Genomic DNA, 16,372 nt, shown 5'->3' with positions numbered 1-16,372 from the left:
ATGATACTGTGTTGATACCTTGTTGAAATTCCAAGATTGAGAGTTGCATCTTCTAGAGTTAAAGTTTAGTTAGAAATAAAATTGATTAACGCAGAAGTGTTCACGTGTTTCTTTCCGAAATTTCATGCATAAGAGCTGTATCCTGCGTCGAGATCTGAATCTGGAGACCTGAACACACTAATACATACTCAGTAAATGTTAAAGCGAGAAAATTGTATTGCCGAGCGTTAATACGAAATTAAACAACAAAGCCAAGTTGGCTCTGGCATGCTCACAGCACCTGCATAACTGCATACTATTAATTGTCTTATTCCGATTGGATACGACCCTTGTCAGCGAGGCGAGGCCTAATTATCATAACGACTCACATTAGCATAATCACGTAAACTCGCATAAATCAATACGATTATCTCTCGAATTAGCATAATTTGCACGCATAATTTCATCAATTAACATAACTTCGGATAATTATGCAATTTCCCAAATTTCATTTAATTTTTATTATTTTCACCAAATTTTCATAACCTACATAAACAACACCGTGCAAAGCCTCCGGCCTCGCCTAGATTGCCCGGCCGGCCGAAGCTGTGGGCTGGGCCGCTACCCCCACCCCCCCCCCCCCCCACCCCGCGCTACAATAATCCTGTTTACTCGCTATAATTTTAGTATCTACCGACCCTCCGGCGACGGCGTCTGTGCGTTGCCAGGGGCAACTCGTGTCAGAGTTTCGCTTATGCGCAGCAGCAAGCCGGTCAGTAAAAGTAAATAAATAAATATAAATCACACTAAAACGTTAACTTAACTACTTTAAATGTGACGGATGGCAAAACGGAATAGCCTATGCCAAGCAGGGGGCTTGGGGTGTGCCGCCCGGAAAAACATTTTCTACGCGAACCCCGCGGTCCGAGAGCCAAATCCCTCGCAAGCGAGCGTACACAGACAGATGGATAGACAGACGGACAGACAGATGGACAGACAGATATAACCTTGTGCCATGGCAGCTCTCTCACCTTCTGAAGCAGTTGTTTCTTGCTGTAGTTGTCCCACCTGATGACGATTGCTTGTGTTGCGATCGAAACTTCGTGATTTGTTCTATTTTATTTCATTTCGAACTACGTTGCTTTACCGAAAGAACCAAAGAGTATGGATTCCTGCAGTCACGAAAGCTTCAAATCAAGATAAAAATTAATACTTGGTGCGGTGAGAAAACATCTCCACGAGGGAGACAAAGGCGGCCGGGCGTGGTGCTGGCACCACCCCCTCGTGTGCCATTCCAGCCTGCATAGGTGCTCGCAAACAGCACTTGTGCCAATAGTCTATTAAGGCTATAGGGTGATCTTTGTCTTTGTGAGTACCAGTGAGTGAGTGGCAGTGAGTGAGTGGCGCTATCCCGTCTCACCCAGACTACACGCTCGAGTGGGGAGACATCGCCGTCCACCCCATGCGTCACTCCGTGCAGAAGTGGCCCAAGGCCGGGGACGGCCGAATCTACGTCCCCTACAAAGTGTCCCTCGCCTTCTGTGAGTGGCCTCGCCTCCTCCTCCTGGTCCCCCACTCACCCCCACTCTGTACTCCTCCTGCCTGTTCCCCCACTCACACCCGCGCTATACTCATCCTGGTCCCTCACTCACCCCCACTCTGTACTCTTCCTGTTCCCCCACTCACCCCCACTCTGTACTTCTGGTTCCCCACTCACCCACACTCTGTACTCCTCCTGGTCCCCCACTCACCCCCACTCTGTAATCCTCCTGGTCCCCCACTCACCCCCACACGTGACGACTCACGTGACCCTGAGTTTCCCCGTGTCTCATCGCATAGACGAAGGCGACGTCAAGAAGATCGAGGAGGCAGCGTTGGAGTTTGAGAAGAAAACGTGCGTCCGGTTCATCCCTCGCTCCAGCCAGACTGACTACATCTACATCCACGCGTGGGACGGGTGAGACAGAGACACGGACACGACAGAGACACGGACACTATAGAGACAAGGACGCTACAGAGATATTGACACTCCAGAGACACAGACACTACAGAGACACGGATAATACAGAGACACGGACACTATAGAGACAAGGACACTACAAAGGTACAGGCACTACAGAGACATGGACACTACAGAAATACGGACACTACAGAGACATGGACACTACAGACACAGACACTACAGAGACACAGGCAGTACAGATACACAGATACTACAGAGAATAGTGAGTGAATGGGGCTCAGTGCCCAGGCTGGGTTTGTCTCTGTGTGGTGAGTGAATGGGGCACAGTGCTCAGGTTGGGATTGTCTCTGTGTGGTGAGTGAATGGGGCTCGGTGCTCAGGCTGGGGTTGTCTCTGTGGTGAGTGGTGAGTGAATGGGGCTCGGTGCTCAGGCTGGGGTTGTCTCTACAGGAATTGGTCATTCCTGGGCCATCAGGGCGGAGACCAGGCGCTGTCCCTGGAGCCTGGTAAGGTGACCAAGGGCGTCGTTCTGCACGAGTTGATGCATGCGCTCGGCTTCCACCACGAGCACTGCCGTAGCGATCGCGACGACCACGTCTTTGTGTTGAGCCACAACGTCAAGCCCGGTGAGATGGACAGGACAGCGCAGTTGAATTCTCAGCCACGGCCATCATCAATGGCGAGTGATCTATGACCTGATCCTAGGCCACCGCTTCAACCTTAAACAACCCACCCCCATGATGACACAGCGTGAATAGGCTAATGTCCAACAGTAGATTGATGAAGGCTCTAAGTTATGGTGTCAACCAAAGTGTTTGTTGTGTTAGAGAGTATTGTCCCTGGATCTTTGTGTAGAGGAGTAGTATGACGACATGACATCATGCGCGCTGTGAGGCGCGATGATGTCATGTCACGGCAGCTACTTAAGGGGGACCCCGTGACGAAAGGGGGGTCATTGTGGGAGCCCAGGTTGGTGAGCGTCGGAAGGAGGTCTCTCCTCCTCGTGACTGGACGGTGTTGGCTGATCCCCTGTCCGGGTTCTATGAGTAGGAGAGCCGAAGACATAGCCAGAGGTAGGGCTCAGTGAAGTCTGCAAGAGTCAGCTAGGTTTACGTGGAGTGCTGCTCTCCTCGGTCGGGCGGTGTTGTTTGAGCCCCCGTCCCGACTCGAGTGAGAGAGCCAAGAGGTAGCCAGGGCTAGCAGCAGATAGAGTCCGAGGTCCCAGTGTAGGGATACCTACCTCTGGTGTGTAGCGTTACCCTTGTGTTAGTAAACTGGCATAAGCCCTTACCTGGAAATCTGCCTCCGAGTCGTCGTGCACCACACAATATTTGTAATAAAGTGAGAAGCTGTATTCCTTTAATGACTTAGTCATAAATTAATATATTTATTTTCAGAGTGGGTGGATGCCATTGTGAAGACAACCCCCCATGAGCACAACCTAAGGACCCCGTACGACTACAGCTCCGTCACCCACTACGGCATGTACGTCTCTCGGTGTGCCGGCAGGCTGTGTACAATGCTAGCAAGGCGTCCAGGTGGTTTGTGGAGTTCCTGGAGCTGGGATAGACGTGGCCAGGTCTTGGAGGGGAAGGGATGAATATCCAGCCATGGACCATTACGAACTATAACCATCTTCACCATATGCTGTGCAGTTAGCGTCTGTAGCAGGCCCGGTGAACCACGCGGTCACATGGCCTCGTTGTGATGGTCCCTTGGCTTGAGGTTGTGGGGCAGATCCAGGTTCTCTGGGTTGACCCGTTGAGTTCCTGGCATCTGCCCAACATCCTGGGTACCAGACAAGAGCCAAGTCCACTCAGGTCCAGTTCCTCGTGAGCCCCATCAAGCTCCTGCTCTCAGCTCCATAGCTGTGCGTCCATGGCCTCTTGGTCTGGCCTAAGTGCAGCTGATCATGCTGTGCATGTAGGATACAGGTCCCCATTTCCACAGCTTCATTTGTCATCGTTATATCGGTGCTGCATCGTTTGTTACATTATTTTGTTATCTGTATCATCACCCTTTTGTGTATAGTCCATTTGCTCTGCAATATTACGAACACGATCAACAACCACTGAAAGTAGAGTCATTGCCATAGTCCAATGGCTATGAACTACATCATTGTTAGAAGGACTATATAAACTCACAGTTGGGCACAGTACCAAACTTATTTGAATTGTTAAACAGTGTCGGTAGATTTATCTCTGTTTTTGAAGACATCCCAACAGCAAAGTGATGAAGTACAGTGGTGAACAAGGGCAGGCTGGAGTGCTTCTGGAAGGCTGAACTAAATAACGAAGAGTAACATAGCAATGTGTCTCGTCAGTAAAGTTTGTAATCAGTGTGTACAACCTGCTTTGACATATCTGGCTTAGAAGCTTGGACATTCACATAGAAAATGGAAAACATTTCAAAAGTGCACAAAGAAGCTTGTGGAGATGATTTCTATGATTACTTTAAGAGACAGAACGAGGAGCAAGTGTGATAGAGACCATACGCAGGTTAGAGACATGACATTGATGGTTAAGAAAGCAAGTGAGCTTGGACAGAACCTGCCACTAGACGGAATGATGGCTGCTGGTCGAGACCAAAGATGGAGTGACAACTAAGAGAGGTTGTGAGAATATTTGCTATTAAATCGGCTCGTGTGCGGTGCTGGGCAGACTGCGCGTCGCGGCACCGTGAGGGATGGTGATGAGGAGGCTTTCAACAGCGCAGGGATTGTCCATGGCTGTGATGAGGATTTCATCCACACGAATAGTGCATTGCTTCATATTAAACCGGCCAAAATCCCACTAAATAACAAAATAAATTATGACTTGAACTGCTTTACAATGGAGACATTGGTGTCAATTTGCTCTTATTTAATTGGCAATGAACTACAATTTTAAATGATTACGCAGGACTGCCGGCTCGAAAGATGAGCACAGCCCGACCCTGGTGCCCAGGGACACAAGCACCAGGCGTCGCTTTGGAGGTGGCCACACCCTGAGTGAGGGCGACGTGAAGAAGATCGAGAAGATGTTCGGCTGTGAGCCGGTACCACGGGGACCCAGCGACGCAACTCAAGCGTGGACCCTGGGTGAGAGACACACAGCTGGAGAGCTCCGTGAGGAAATCATATTGCAATGCAGGAATGAGATTACTGATTGTCAGCCGGTTTAGTATCACTGGCAGGGCAAGTGTAGATACGCATCTGTGATTCATGACATCATCCTAGGGAGCCCCGTCAATATGCTTCCTCAGAGTATGCGTATTCGTACATTTGAAACTTGCTTATTTTATGAGGCTATTGTTTACAAAGTCACGTTTGGCCAGGCCATGTGTGTGCTGCCTATGCAACACGTTGGTTGTTCACGATGGGAGATGTCACCGAGTCAGTGCCTGTTCCTCTCCTCCACCTGGTCCAGTACATCATCATCATTGTCATCCTCCTGATCATCCTCTACTGCACTGTCCATATGACAACCACATGTCAAAGTGCATTAATCTAGCACGAATCACGAGGTACTACAGAGAGAAGCCATCAGCTGTGGCAATGTCCGACGTGGAGGCCCTACCCTGAAACAGCAGGCGGATCGCAAGGCGGGGCCTCTGTAGCGCCGTGCACCCTCAGAGCGAGCCGAGCGGCTTCGGCCACAGCCCCGGCGCTCGCTCCTCCCTCGCCACCCGGCCGGGTCGCCCACCTCCCGCTCGGCCAAGCCAACGCGTGGCTCCCTTTGTTGCCAAGCCATCGCTGAACAACACCGTGTGAACTGGAGGCCAAATTATAGCGGGTGAAGTTGATTACAATTAGAATTATTAATGCGTAGTATATGGGGAAATCTCCTTATTACATTAGCAGCAGAATAAGACAGTTCAGTGACTCTATTTCATATATTCTCTGTGTTCAGAATTCATGTCGCTGTGAAATGATAAACATCACTCTAAGAGATGTCTTGAGAAACCTGGGGCTTCAGGTGAGCTTTAAATAACAGAGGCGATAGCAGTGGCTAGGGATGGGTCTGGACACCTTCATCGCAGGTTCCACAGTAAGACGTGAGATTTTATCACAGTCAGGTATGATAACTCAAAGGCTTCATTGCATTTATGGAGTCGTTTTCATAACACTGGGAGTTGTGATAAGGAGGTCAACAGATAGTTTGATAGTCGGGCATGGATTTTGATGGACTACATAAAGCACTTGGGAATAGTAGAAATGTGAATGTTCACGTGAAGAGATGTGTGATGCAGGGGTAGTGACCCATCTTACTGTATGGGCTGGAATTGAACACAGCAATGGGGAAAGAAGCTGCTGACCTCTGAACTCAGTTACAGGCAGAAGATTATAGAAATCCATGGCAGTGTAGGGTAAGCAACGTGGATGTTAAGAATAGAAAATAGCAATACTGTAGAGAGTTGTAGATGCAATCATGATGAGGAAGTGATGATTGTCACGTGTATGGGCAAGACAGCCATTGGAGACAGCACCTAGAAGACTTTAAACCAGACGATGAGACAATGTAATTAACACCTTGGAAGGCAGTTGTCAACTTGATTATTGCAGCAAATCTGTCAGAAGGAAGGAATTGATTGTGGGTTGTGGCCGATGTGGTACACAGAGGCACTTGAACATGGGAACACTTTGATCAGCAGGTGATAATTATAGTAATGATGATAATGTTGCAAAAGCCTTATACCTACAGAGCATTACACCTACAAAACCTCATACCCACATGCAATGCAGTCCTGGAGTGTTTGGAGATGGTGTTGTCTGTACTGCTGCGTGTGTTAACAATCCTGCCCATGTGTACTCTGCACGAGCTTGTTCGCTGATTTCTCTCTGTGCGTTACCCCAGCGGGAGCCAGCGCTACATACAGAGAAGCTGATTTCTCAAGGCACAAAATGACGGTGAGGTCTGCAGCAAAATTTCATGATCTCGGCAGAGCACAGCCTGACTTCTGTAGAAATCGTTTTTTATTTATTGTGAAGCAAACCTACAGCCTGAGCTGTCCCCTTGTAACGCTCGCCATGACACTGCAGGTTCATTCCATGGGGTAGTGACTCAATCCAGCGGTAGGGTGTTTGCCGCTTGTTGCAGAGGTTTACGGTTCAAATTCAGTGGCTGCTCTGAATAATACTGCTGGTGCATTAGCTATAAAAATGTGGCGTTTGCTTTACATTAGACATTAAAGATCCCGTGGTCTACATTTTCCAGATTTCTGAAATTGGAATATACATAACATTCATCATCTCCTTCTGTGGGGTGCCACGGTGGTTAGATGTTATCTCCATCACCTGGTATGCAGGAGCTCGTGCCGTTCCATCCTGACCCTGAGGTCTATATATTTGGAGTTTGCATGTTCTCTCCGTGGTCGCGTGGTTGTTCTCTCCAGGCCCTCCAGTTTTTCCCTCCATGTTTAGAAACATTCGTTTAGTTGATTTGGCTGCTATAATTTTCCACATTATTAGCCACTGAAAAAGAGCTATATAGCTCAGTGGGCTTTACCTGGTATACATTATAGTTTTTTTTTGTATGTGAAAACTCAGCAGGACCCTCCTGGGTAAATAAGTGTGATAATAATGCTATTCCTGTTTTTATCATTTCCGGTTGCCTAATTATTATTTTGTCATTTTATTTCAGCTTCCCAATGTTCCCGAGAAGAAAGAGAAAGGTACGCACCACGAGACCTTGTTCAGGTTCATGGAGCCCACGGGAGGAATCCACCTTCTCCACATGCCCAGTGCAGTGAGCGCTGTGCCCTTCTTGATCAGCCTCCATTGCTACCACAGTCACTTGCAAACATTTACAGCAGCCTGGCTTCAACCCTTCAGACTGAATGCGAGAGACTCGGACAACAAAGTCACGTTCAGCCTGGTGTGGTGTAACATACCCTATAATCCTGCTCTTTGGGGCTGCAGGGTGAGGATCACACAGACTTGTGAGACTCCCACACCTGTTGGGCTGCAACCAGATGGCAGTATGGCAAATCCATTGAATCTATCTCTGTGCAGCTTTGAGTGTTCTTCCTGCATATGTGTGGGGTTTCTGTGGGTACTCTGGCTTCCTCCCGCATGCCAAATAATGAACTGACCAAACATCCCAATGCAGGACCCTCCTGAACGGGTCTTGGGACTCATTGAGGCATTTCTCGACAAAGGGTATCATTGTTATTATTGGTTGACTTGTGCGAATTGTGCACATTAGATATCAGTTGGCTTCTCCCTGCCTCTAAGTGACAGTTTAGGGTGTGGCTGTGCTGTGTGGGTTATGTTGAGGCACATCAGCGTCCGTAAATTCTGATGCTGTACGCGACAAGAGCTTTCAGGCCGGTGTCTCAACTCACACAAGCCTGCAGGCTGTGCGATGAGAGCTTGCTGCGTGAGCTGTCTGCCCCCCCTCTCACTCTGGCTTCAGAATTCACCGGGTGTGAAGTCAAGGAGAGCAGGCTCTCACACCCAGTCAAGCACTGGCCCAAGAGTGGTAATGGCCATGTGTACATCCCCTACAAGGTGTCCAAGGAATTCTGTAAGTATCGCATTTACCTCATGAACTGTCAGTACGTTAGTGCTCTGCGGCAGGGCTCATTTAACGTTTTTATTGTTTTCTTATCAGCAACACGGTAGTCTCATCATGATAGTTGAGTTTGAGATGCTGATTACCTCTAAATGTATATTTACCTTTTTACGGGAATACTCTCGATAACTCGTGTTTACAAGTGTTGCCACTGTCCTGGTTCAAGTTTGTTGGATCGCTTACCCGCACTCGTCACGCGTGCTGTGAGCCCTGCCCACACGCATGTCGCTTGTGGGAGAGCAGCAGGCAACCTCGCTCCCGTGGCCACGCCCTGTGTGGGCGATGCCACATGGACCTGCATTCAGGGTCCGCGGTTACTCTGAATGGTCACTTTGTCTGCACGATGTTTTCTTGAACATGCTATGATATCCACTGTGATGATCACAAATTAACTTTTAATTATTATAGTTGGTGAATATGAAAATACACTTTGACGACTATGATAAGGGATCAACACATCGTAGAATATACATATTTCTAGCATCGTTATTGCACGATTAATGTCTCAGAACATTGTTTACCTCAATAAAACGAGTAATTAACGTTTTTCAGTTACTGCCATTAAGTTTGCAAAGATAAATTATAAAGGCGTCATTACGTATGCCTTGATCACTGCAATACGTTTACAAGTCGGCGTGTAATGTGTTACTTTGTTCTAAACATATCCCTGCCCATAACAGTGAAGACATGACTCTAGTCCCAACTAGATTTGGATTTTCTGAGTAGACCTGTGTGGATACGAGGAGACCCAGTGCTCCACAGGGCTGTGTTGGTCACCCTCTTGACTCAACGTTGTGTTCACTAAACCCATAGACAGCGTAGGGACAGTCAAACATGAAGGTTTCGCAATGGATGATGGCACCTGGGAGACGTGGAGTGTGCGGACAGTGCAGGTTTGTTAGCGAGGAGCGTGGCTGGAACAGAGCAGCTCAGGGCAGTGTCGGTCACTGGGTCTGACACTGGGCTCTCAGCGTGAGCTTCCCTAACACGGAGCTGATAGAGTGGCGGTGGTGCAACGGTTAGCACACTGCGCTGCAACCCGAGTTTGATTCTCGCTCACGCCCAACACCAGTGACTGCTGTCTGAACTGGTCCTAGGCCATCGCCTCTGGGGAGACAAAGGCGGCCGGGTGTGGTGATGGCCACCAACCCCCTCGTGTGACTCACCTGCCTTCATAAGTGCTCGCTAACAGGACTTGCCCCAACAGTCTATTAATAGACTATACGGGGGTCTTTATTTTTGTCAGAGTTGGTCTTTAACAAATGGTGAGAAAAAAATACTTCGCCTTTGAACACAGGAGCCTGCAGACGATGCTAGGAATGTCATGGATGTAGACAACTTATTTAGTTTCATTGTAAATCCGTAAAACGTTCAAAGTGCAACGGGAAGGTTGTGATGGGTGGGACACCTGTGCAGGGTGGAAGGGGTCCCGTTATAGTGAAAGCGACAAGACAGAGGTCAGTGACCAAGAGGAGACCAGCAACCACATGGTGGAGACATTGAAGGTCGAGTGTCCACCTTACAACAACTGCAAGATCTAGCAGAAGGATGGAAGTGATGGTGAGGTGTGGAGATGTTAGCGGTATTGTCCATGTTCACCTGAGCTCCTTTGGACATGATCGGGAATGACGCTCTGCTATCATCCGATGTCAGCTGGCACAATTCCACTGAACAATTTCCTTATACTCGCATGAGAAATAGGCAGTGGCTTCATGAGCCCGAGCTTGTGCAAGTTAGCACAAAGCATTACAATAATAACATGAGCATTCATTAATATCAAGGTGTTTGAACCCCCTATGATGTGAATTAATCAGTGAATATGTATGGCAAACTATGCATGAGCATTGCAATGAAGTTCACTACTAGGAAATGTGTCACTGTCTTGCAGATGACTACGATGTGAAAGCCATCGAGCAGGCTGTAGAGGAGTTTGAGAAGAAAACCCACATGCGATTCCGCCCTCATGGCAATGAGATGGACTTCATTCACATCCAGGCCTTGGAAGGGTGAGGATTTCACATCCAATAACCACATACTATACACCATTTCAGTAATTCACAGCCATTACTCACATTTCGAATTCTTATCCAGCACTCAATTCATTTTGACATCCATAATTCACATGCTCTACTCACATTATCTGCTTGCATCCATTTATTTCATTCAAAATGGTCAAGTCAGTTTAATAATCAAGACAATTCACAATCAGGGCTATTCATATCTGTGAGCAATGGCTGCCATTGCGAGACAGTCTGTGTAACGTGTGCAATATCTGCCGTTTTTTTACAGCTGTGTAAGTGTGAGACCTTAAATGCGCTGCCACTGGGCTCAGAGCCCTCTGGGGCTTTGATAGAGCTGTGCTGTGCTGGTGTTGTGTTGTCTGCAACTTGCTGAGACTGTGCTGTCGTGGTGCTGAGGTTCTCTGTGGCTCGTTTGAGCTGGGATATGCCAGTGCCGGCCCCCTCTGTGCGACCTTTGCGACAGAGATAGGTGTAATCGTTGTGGTTGGGGTGGATTGTGTGATTCCGGCAGTGGACTGCAGCTGGTCTTGCATCCGCGGTATTATCGGGGGTTTGTTCTTCGGATGTGTTGGTATTGAGCTTCAGTAGCTCAGCCTGAGAGAGCAGAGTTATCAAATCTCTCCTGCATTTTTCAACTCCTCTCTTTTACTTTTTGTCTTGATGATCCTGTTGTTCTCTGAGTCTAGCATAGTGCTCTGGGATGCACTGCATGTAAGCACTCTATACATCTAATCAAGACTGGTTATTGATAGTTTTTACATCTGGCCACTAGTTATTTATTTCATTTTTTTGCAAATGGCATATGCAGCATTCTGTGAAGGACATATGGTTCTGTGCAATTCCACATTCCATACCTGTTCTGCCTCCATTGGGATGAAGTATGGCTCATCACAGCCAACCACAAGATGCCGTGCCTTCCTTCTATCCATTGCCATGTGTTAACCTTGGCCTTCAGAAGTGACGTGAAGTGACTCTGGCGCCTCATACTCGTTATAGCAGCAGACATCTCAGTGCTGTGTAAGGCTCACATACTTGGTGCCAACCCTCCAAGAGGTCTTTCTAGATACAATATGAGACATCGAAGTTGGCCAAACTGAAAATTGCATTGTGTTTGGTTTGGCCAGAGCAGTCAGACATGGATTTATGAAATTGAAAAACCTCAACCTATATGAACACATTGATCTGGCTACGAGCACCGTGTGGGGCCCAGTTGGATGCAGTGCAACATGAACGTCATTGCATCTAACTCCTCACTGCAAATGGCATTCATCTCTAAAAACCCCTTTTGTAGCAGTGTCGAGGTACTGGGATTCACTGACTGCCACTTAGCAGGGTCGCACAATACGAGTGTGGTGCCACCTCCGGGTGACATGGAGGATTTAATGCAAATAACCATTTTCAGTTGGGAGATGATGCCACGTTTGATGGCATTTGTGAGAATTGATGAGTGCATAGTCTACATTCATTGGAACTGCATTGAAAATAAGTTCACAGGAGAAGACCAACGTATCGTACTCTCTTTGGTCAGGAGTTATTGTTAACTACAATTAAAGAGTACGGTGAGAATGTTTTTGCCTTAGCGAGTATTATTGTGCCGCTCTAATGGATGACTGGATGCAGAGGGAGTGAAAGTGGAGACCTTCAAGCAGCTGGTGGTTTTGGTTTGGGAACTAGAAATGATAGAGATCAAAACAAGACCAGTAGAATGCTGTAGGTTAAGAAAACTTTGCATAGCAAACATCTTGTTCCACCATGAAATAAATTAATCAATGTACTTGTTAATTTCCAGGTGATTCCGGAAAATACCAGTTAGATCGCATCGTAGTCAAACAGAGAAATTGAAATAGCACGGTGATCGCTCACGGCCACCCAGGAGTAGACAGTCTCTTATAATTACTCTATTACTTCGAAGCAGAAATTGAATAAAATAAACTCAAACAAAAGAAGAGATGGAATCGAGATATATTGAGCATAATACTCTCAAGCACAGAAAATACCATTGGAAGAGAGGTGGGGAGCAGACGTGGAAACAGCCTTGGGTAAAATAGGAAATTGTTAAAGATATCAATAAGGAACAGGAAGAATGCCAATATGGAAGAAAAAAGAGAATCCAGGAGAGAGACCAACGAACCGAGAAGAGAGGCTGACAAAGCAAGAGAACGACGGTGGGGAAGGGAATGCCAACAACTCGAGGGATGGAACAGGCAGGGAAGGTCGGGTTTGCTGTGCAAAGAAGTGAAGCAAATCACAGAAGAGCGATGAGCCAATACCAGTGTCAGCACACAGGGGAAGTAGGACAAGTCACAGAAAAGTGTAAAGTACACATTGAAAGATCCATGTGAAAAGGGAAGCCAGAAAGACTGGTAGACAAAGAAGACAAGGGTCCTGCTATTTTCAAAGTGAAGTCGTTGCAGCAATCAAATGTATGAAGACGGGGAAGGCAGAAGGAATCGACGGAATTGATTAATAAATGGGCATACTCTTAGGTGGGGGAGCAATACGTTAGCTTACACTTTGTCACAAGATGTATGAGAGAATGACCAGCAGACTTTACGAACTAAAGTCTTACCAATCCCCATTGTTCAGACTTCAGAACAATCAGTTTGATACTATAATTGTAGATTATGCTGAGAATGATTCATATAACTGATCAAGAGACAAGCAGAGACCTACTTTGCAAAGGACCAGTTTGGGTTTTGGAAAGGAAATGATGAAACAGGGAAGCAAAAGGTGTAATGAGAACTATCTTTGAAAGGAGCTTGGAGTTTAACCGAGAAGTGTATATGTCTGATTTTGAGACAGCATTCTGAGGCTTGATTGGAATATTTTGTTAAATTTGCTCAAGATGATCAGAATGGACTGGAAAGATAGACAGCTTATTGCAGCTTTGCACATGGATCAAACAGCAACTGTGAACATAGCCAAAGGTGAATCAGATAAAATATAGAAGTCTGAAGAGGTGCGATACTGGGGTGCACATTATCACTGACACCTTTGTGGAGATGATGATGATGATAGTGAAGCAGCTTGGGATATCATGATGGAAGGAATTATTGGAGGTCAGTGAGATCAGCAGATTTGCAGATGACAAGTAGATGCTGGCAATGAGAGAGTAAGGGGTGACACATTTTAGTTGCAAAGTTAATAAAGTAAAAGAGGATTTCGGACTGAAAATAAACATGAACAAGAGAAATGAGAGTATGAAGGAGAGAATGCAGGGAAATTAATATTCCGATTGTAGGTAACAAGATAAAAGTGAAAGAGTTCCCCCACTTGGGCAGCCTTCTCACATCCGATGGTCGGTGTTCTTCAGAAATAAAAATTAGCAGTGGTGGCTGCAGGTTTATAACAAGGACAGGTCATGACAATGGACAGAGCATTCTTAATTTGGTTTAACACGTAGGCTTTCGCGACCAATATTATTCATAATAAAGGTTTTTGGGTTATATCGTGTTATTTATAAATGTGTCGTAACCCTCCACCACCCGACACGGCCAATCAGCAAAAAAAAAGTGTCACGTTGACAAAAGACAAATAGTTCACTACTTTAGCCCACCGGTGTGTTGAAGAGTGAATCAACAACATTTACAGTTTAAGTACGACGTTTCGCTGGTAATTACATCCAGCATCATCGGGCAATTCGCCAGAATGGTAAAGCCCTCGCTTGCTCCCGGTCTTAAATAGAGCAGCAGGGTGACGTCATAATTTAACTCATTTCAGGTGCAGTACAATTGGCTCTGCCACATATAATTAGCAAAATATATTACTAAACAAATACAGCCCTACATCGGTAGGACATCTTCATTCATAAGAAATTCAGAACATCTTGTGAATGTGATTAAAGATATTAAACTTTATCCTAATGATATTCTGGTAAGTTTTGATGTGATTTCTCTATTCACTAAGGTTCCAGTGAACGAATCGCTTAAATTACTTGATACACTAGTAAAGAATACAGGTTTACCAAAAGATATTCCGAAAATTGCTGACCATTGTTTAAACAACACCTACTTCTTATGGAGGGGATTTCTTTAAACAAAAGGAAGGAGGCGCAATGGGCTCTCCTTTATCCCTTGCTATAGCAAATTTGTACGTGGAAAACTTTCAAATAAGAGCACTTCCCTCGAGCACGTTAAAACCATCTTTTTGGTTTAGATATGTGGATGACACTTTGGTTGTCTGGCCACATGGTAAAGATACACTTAATGATTTTCTAAATCATCTCAATGCACAAAACCCGGCCATCCAGTTCACCATGGAAATGGAGGTGAATAACACACTCCCGTTCCTAGATATTTTGCTTGGACATGGCCTAAACGGTAAAATAACACAGCGTTTACAGAAAGAAAACGCACACTGATGCCTATCTGAATGCAGATTCGCATCATCATCCAGCTCAGAAATCCTCTCTTATCAAGACGCTCATACATCGGGCTAAAACAGTGTCAGATGGTGAAAGTCTAGTGAGAGAGCTCAAACACGTTAAAGAAGCACTACGACAGAATGGCTACAATAATACTCAAATTAACAGAGCACTGAATGCCAAATCACGATCGCAAAGCAATACTGCTGAAAGCGATCAGATTGTTAAAACAATAAAAAATTCCATATATCTCAGGAGTAACTGACAAATCAGCCCGTGTTTTGCAAAAGCAAAACATTACAGTAAGATTTGGTACAGTACACAAAATTCAAAAACTAGTATCTTGCACTAAAGACGCATTACCTAAATTATCAACAGAAGGTGTATATCGGATCAATTGTTTATGTGGCAGATGCTATATTGGACAGATGGGACGTAACATCAGCATAAGACTAAAAGAACATCAAAGAAATATTAAATTATCTCAAACACAACTGTCGGCAGTGGCAGAACATGCTTGTCAGCAAGGACACTCAATTGATTTTGATAACGTTGAAGTGTTGTGTAAAACGAATTATTACTGGCAAAGACTAATTAGAGAATCTATTGAAATTGAGAGGAATTGAAATAACTTTAATTGCTCTGACAGCTACAGGCTTAGTGCGGCTTGGAAGCGTATTATTCAATAATACATATTACAATTTCATATAGAGGAAACACAAACTAATTAACGGATTACTAACGTAGCATAAAATCACAATAACACATCAACTAATTACTAATCTACAATTCATTACTAATCATAACCATTGACTGATTGCCAATCGATTATATAATTACAATCCCCCCCCCCCTCCGCCTCAAATCACTGCACCTGAAATGAGTTAAATGATGAAGTCACCCTGCTGCTCTATTTAAGACCGGGAGCAAGCTAGGGCTTTACCATTCTGGCGAATTGCCCGATGCTGCTGGAGTAATTACCAGTGAAACGCGTTCCTGTTCCTGTTCTTTCTGATGCGCTACTGCGGCTCGTCGGTGTCCCGTGGGTTCTGCAGCCACCCCGGGGTGTGCGAGGGCCCCAGGCCGGGTGGTCTGGGGTGGCCTTACTGCCGGAGGGTGGGGGAGCCACAGGCGCCGCGGGAGGAGTGACCCCGCTGCAGCGAGCACATGGAGATGGCGGGGATGGAGACGGAGTCACGACGCACGTCGCAGACCAAGGAAGACGCCCGGGGTGCTGCAAGCGACCGGAGGAGCGGCGCGGGCCCGTCTGGTGCGAGGGTGATGTTGGGTGAGGTGCAACGAGGGAAGAGAGTGGAGGGGGTGGATGGGCTGGAGAGTGCGGGGAGGGAGGAGCGGGGAGGAGAACAAGGGGGTGCGCCGGGAGGATGGGGAGGGAGTGCCCCCGATCAGAATGGGGAGGAAGGGGCAGGAGAGGCGCCTGCAGCCCAGGGGCCGGGGGAGGGGCAGTGGAGGGAGAAGACTGCCGGCGCTG

The 16,372-nt window shown here is 46.5% G+C and overlaps 1 protein-coding gene across 1 annotated transcript in view; it reads left to right on the top strand.

The window, feature by feature from the left end:
- Positions 1–16,372, top strand: part of LOC116941453 (uncharacterized) — a 176,782-nt gene that overhangs the window by 62,968 nt on the left and 97,442 nt on the right. The window contains exons 6-14 of the mRNA XM_076054086.1: positions 1,404–1,520; positions 1,819–1,936; positions 2,393–2,568; positions 3,340–3,427; positions 4,843–5,021; positions 6,778–6,830; positions 7,564–7,594; positions 8,338–8,448; positions 10,385–10,502. Coding sequence (XP_075910201.1) covers positions 1,404–1,520; positions 1,819–1,936; positions 2,393–2,568; positions 3,340–3,427; positions 4,843–5,021; positions 6,778–6,830; positions 7,564–7,594; positions 8,338–8,448; positions 10,385–10,502 — 991 coding nt within the window. The remainder of the gene's footprint in view (positions 1–1,403; positions 1,521–1,818; positions 1,937–2,392; positions 2,569–3,339; positions 3,428–4,842; positions 5,022–6,777; positions 6,831–7,563; positions 7,595–8,337; positions 8,449–10,384; positions 10,503–16,372) is intronic.

The sequence above is a fragment of the Petromyzon marinus genome, chromosome 1, assembly GCF_048934315.1.
Source record: "Petromyzon marinus isolate PM22_M1 ecotype Great Lakes invasive population chromosome 1, UKy_Petmar_22M1.pri1.0, whole genome shotgun sequence".
NCBI classification, from domain to species: Eukaryota; Metazoa; Chordata; class Hyperoartia; order Petromyzontiformes; family Petromyzontidae; genus Petromyzon; species Petromyzon marinus.
This window is presented reverse-complemented; position numbering and strand designations above follow the sequence as displayed.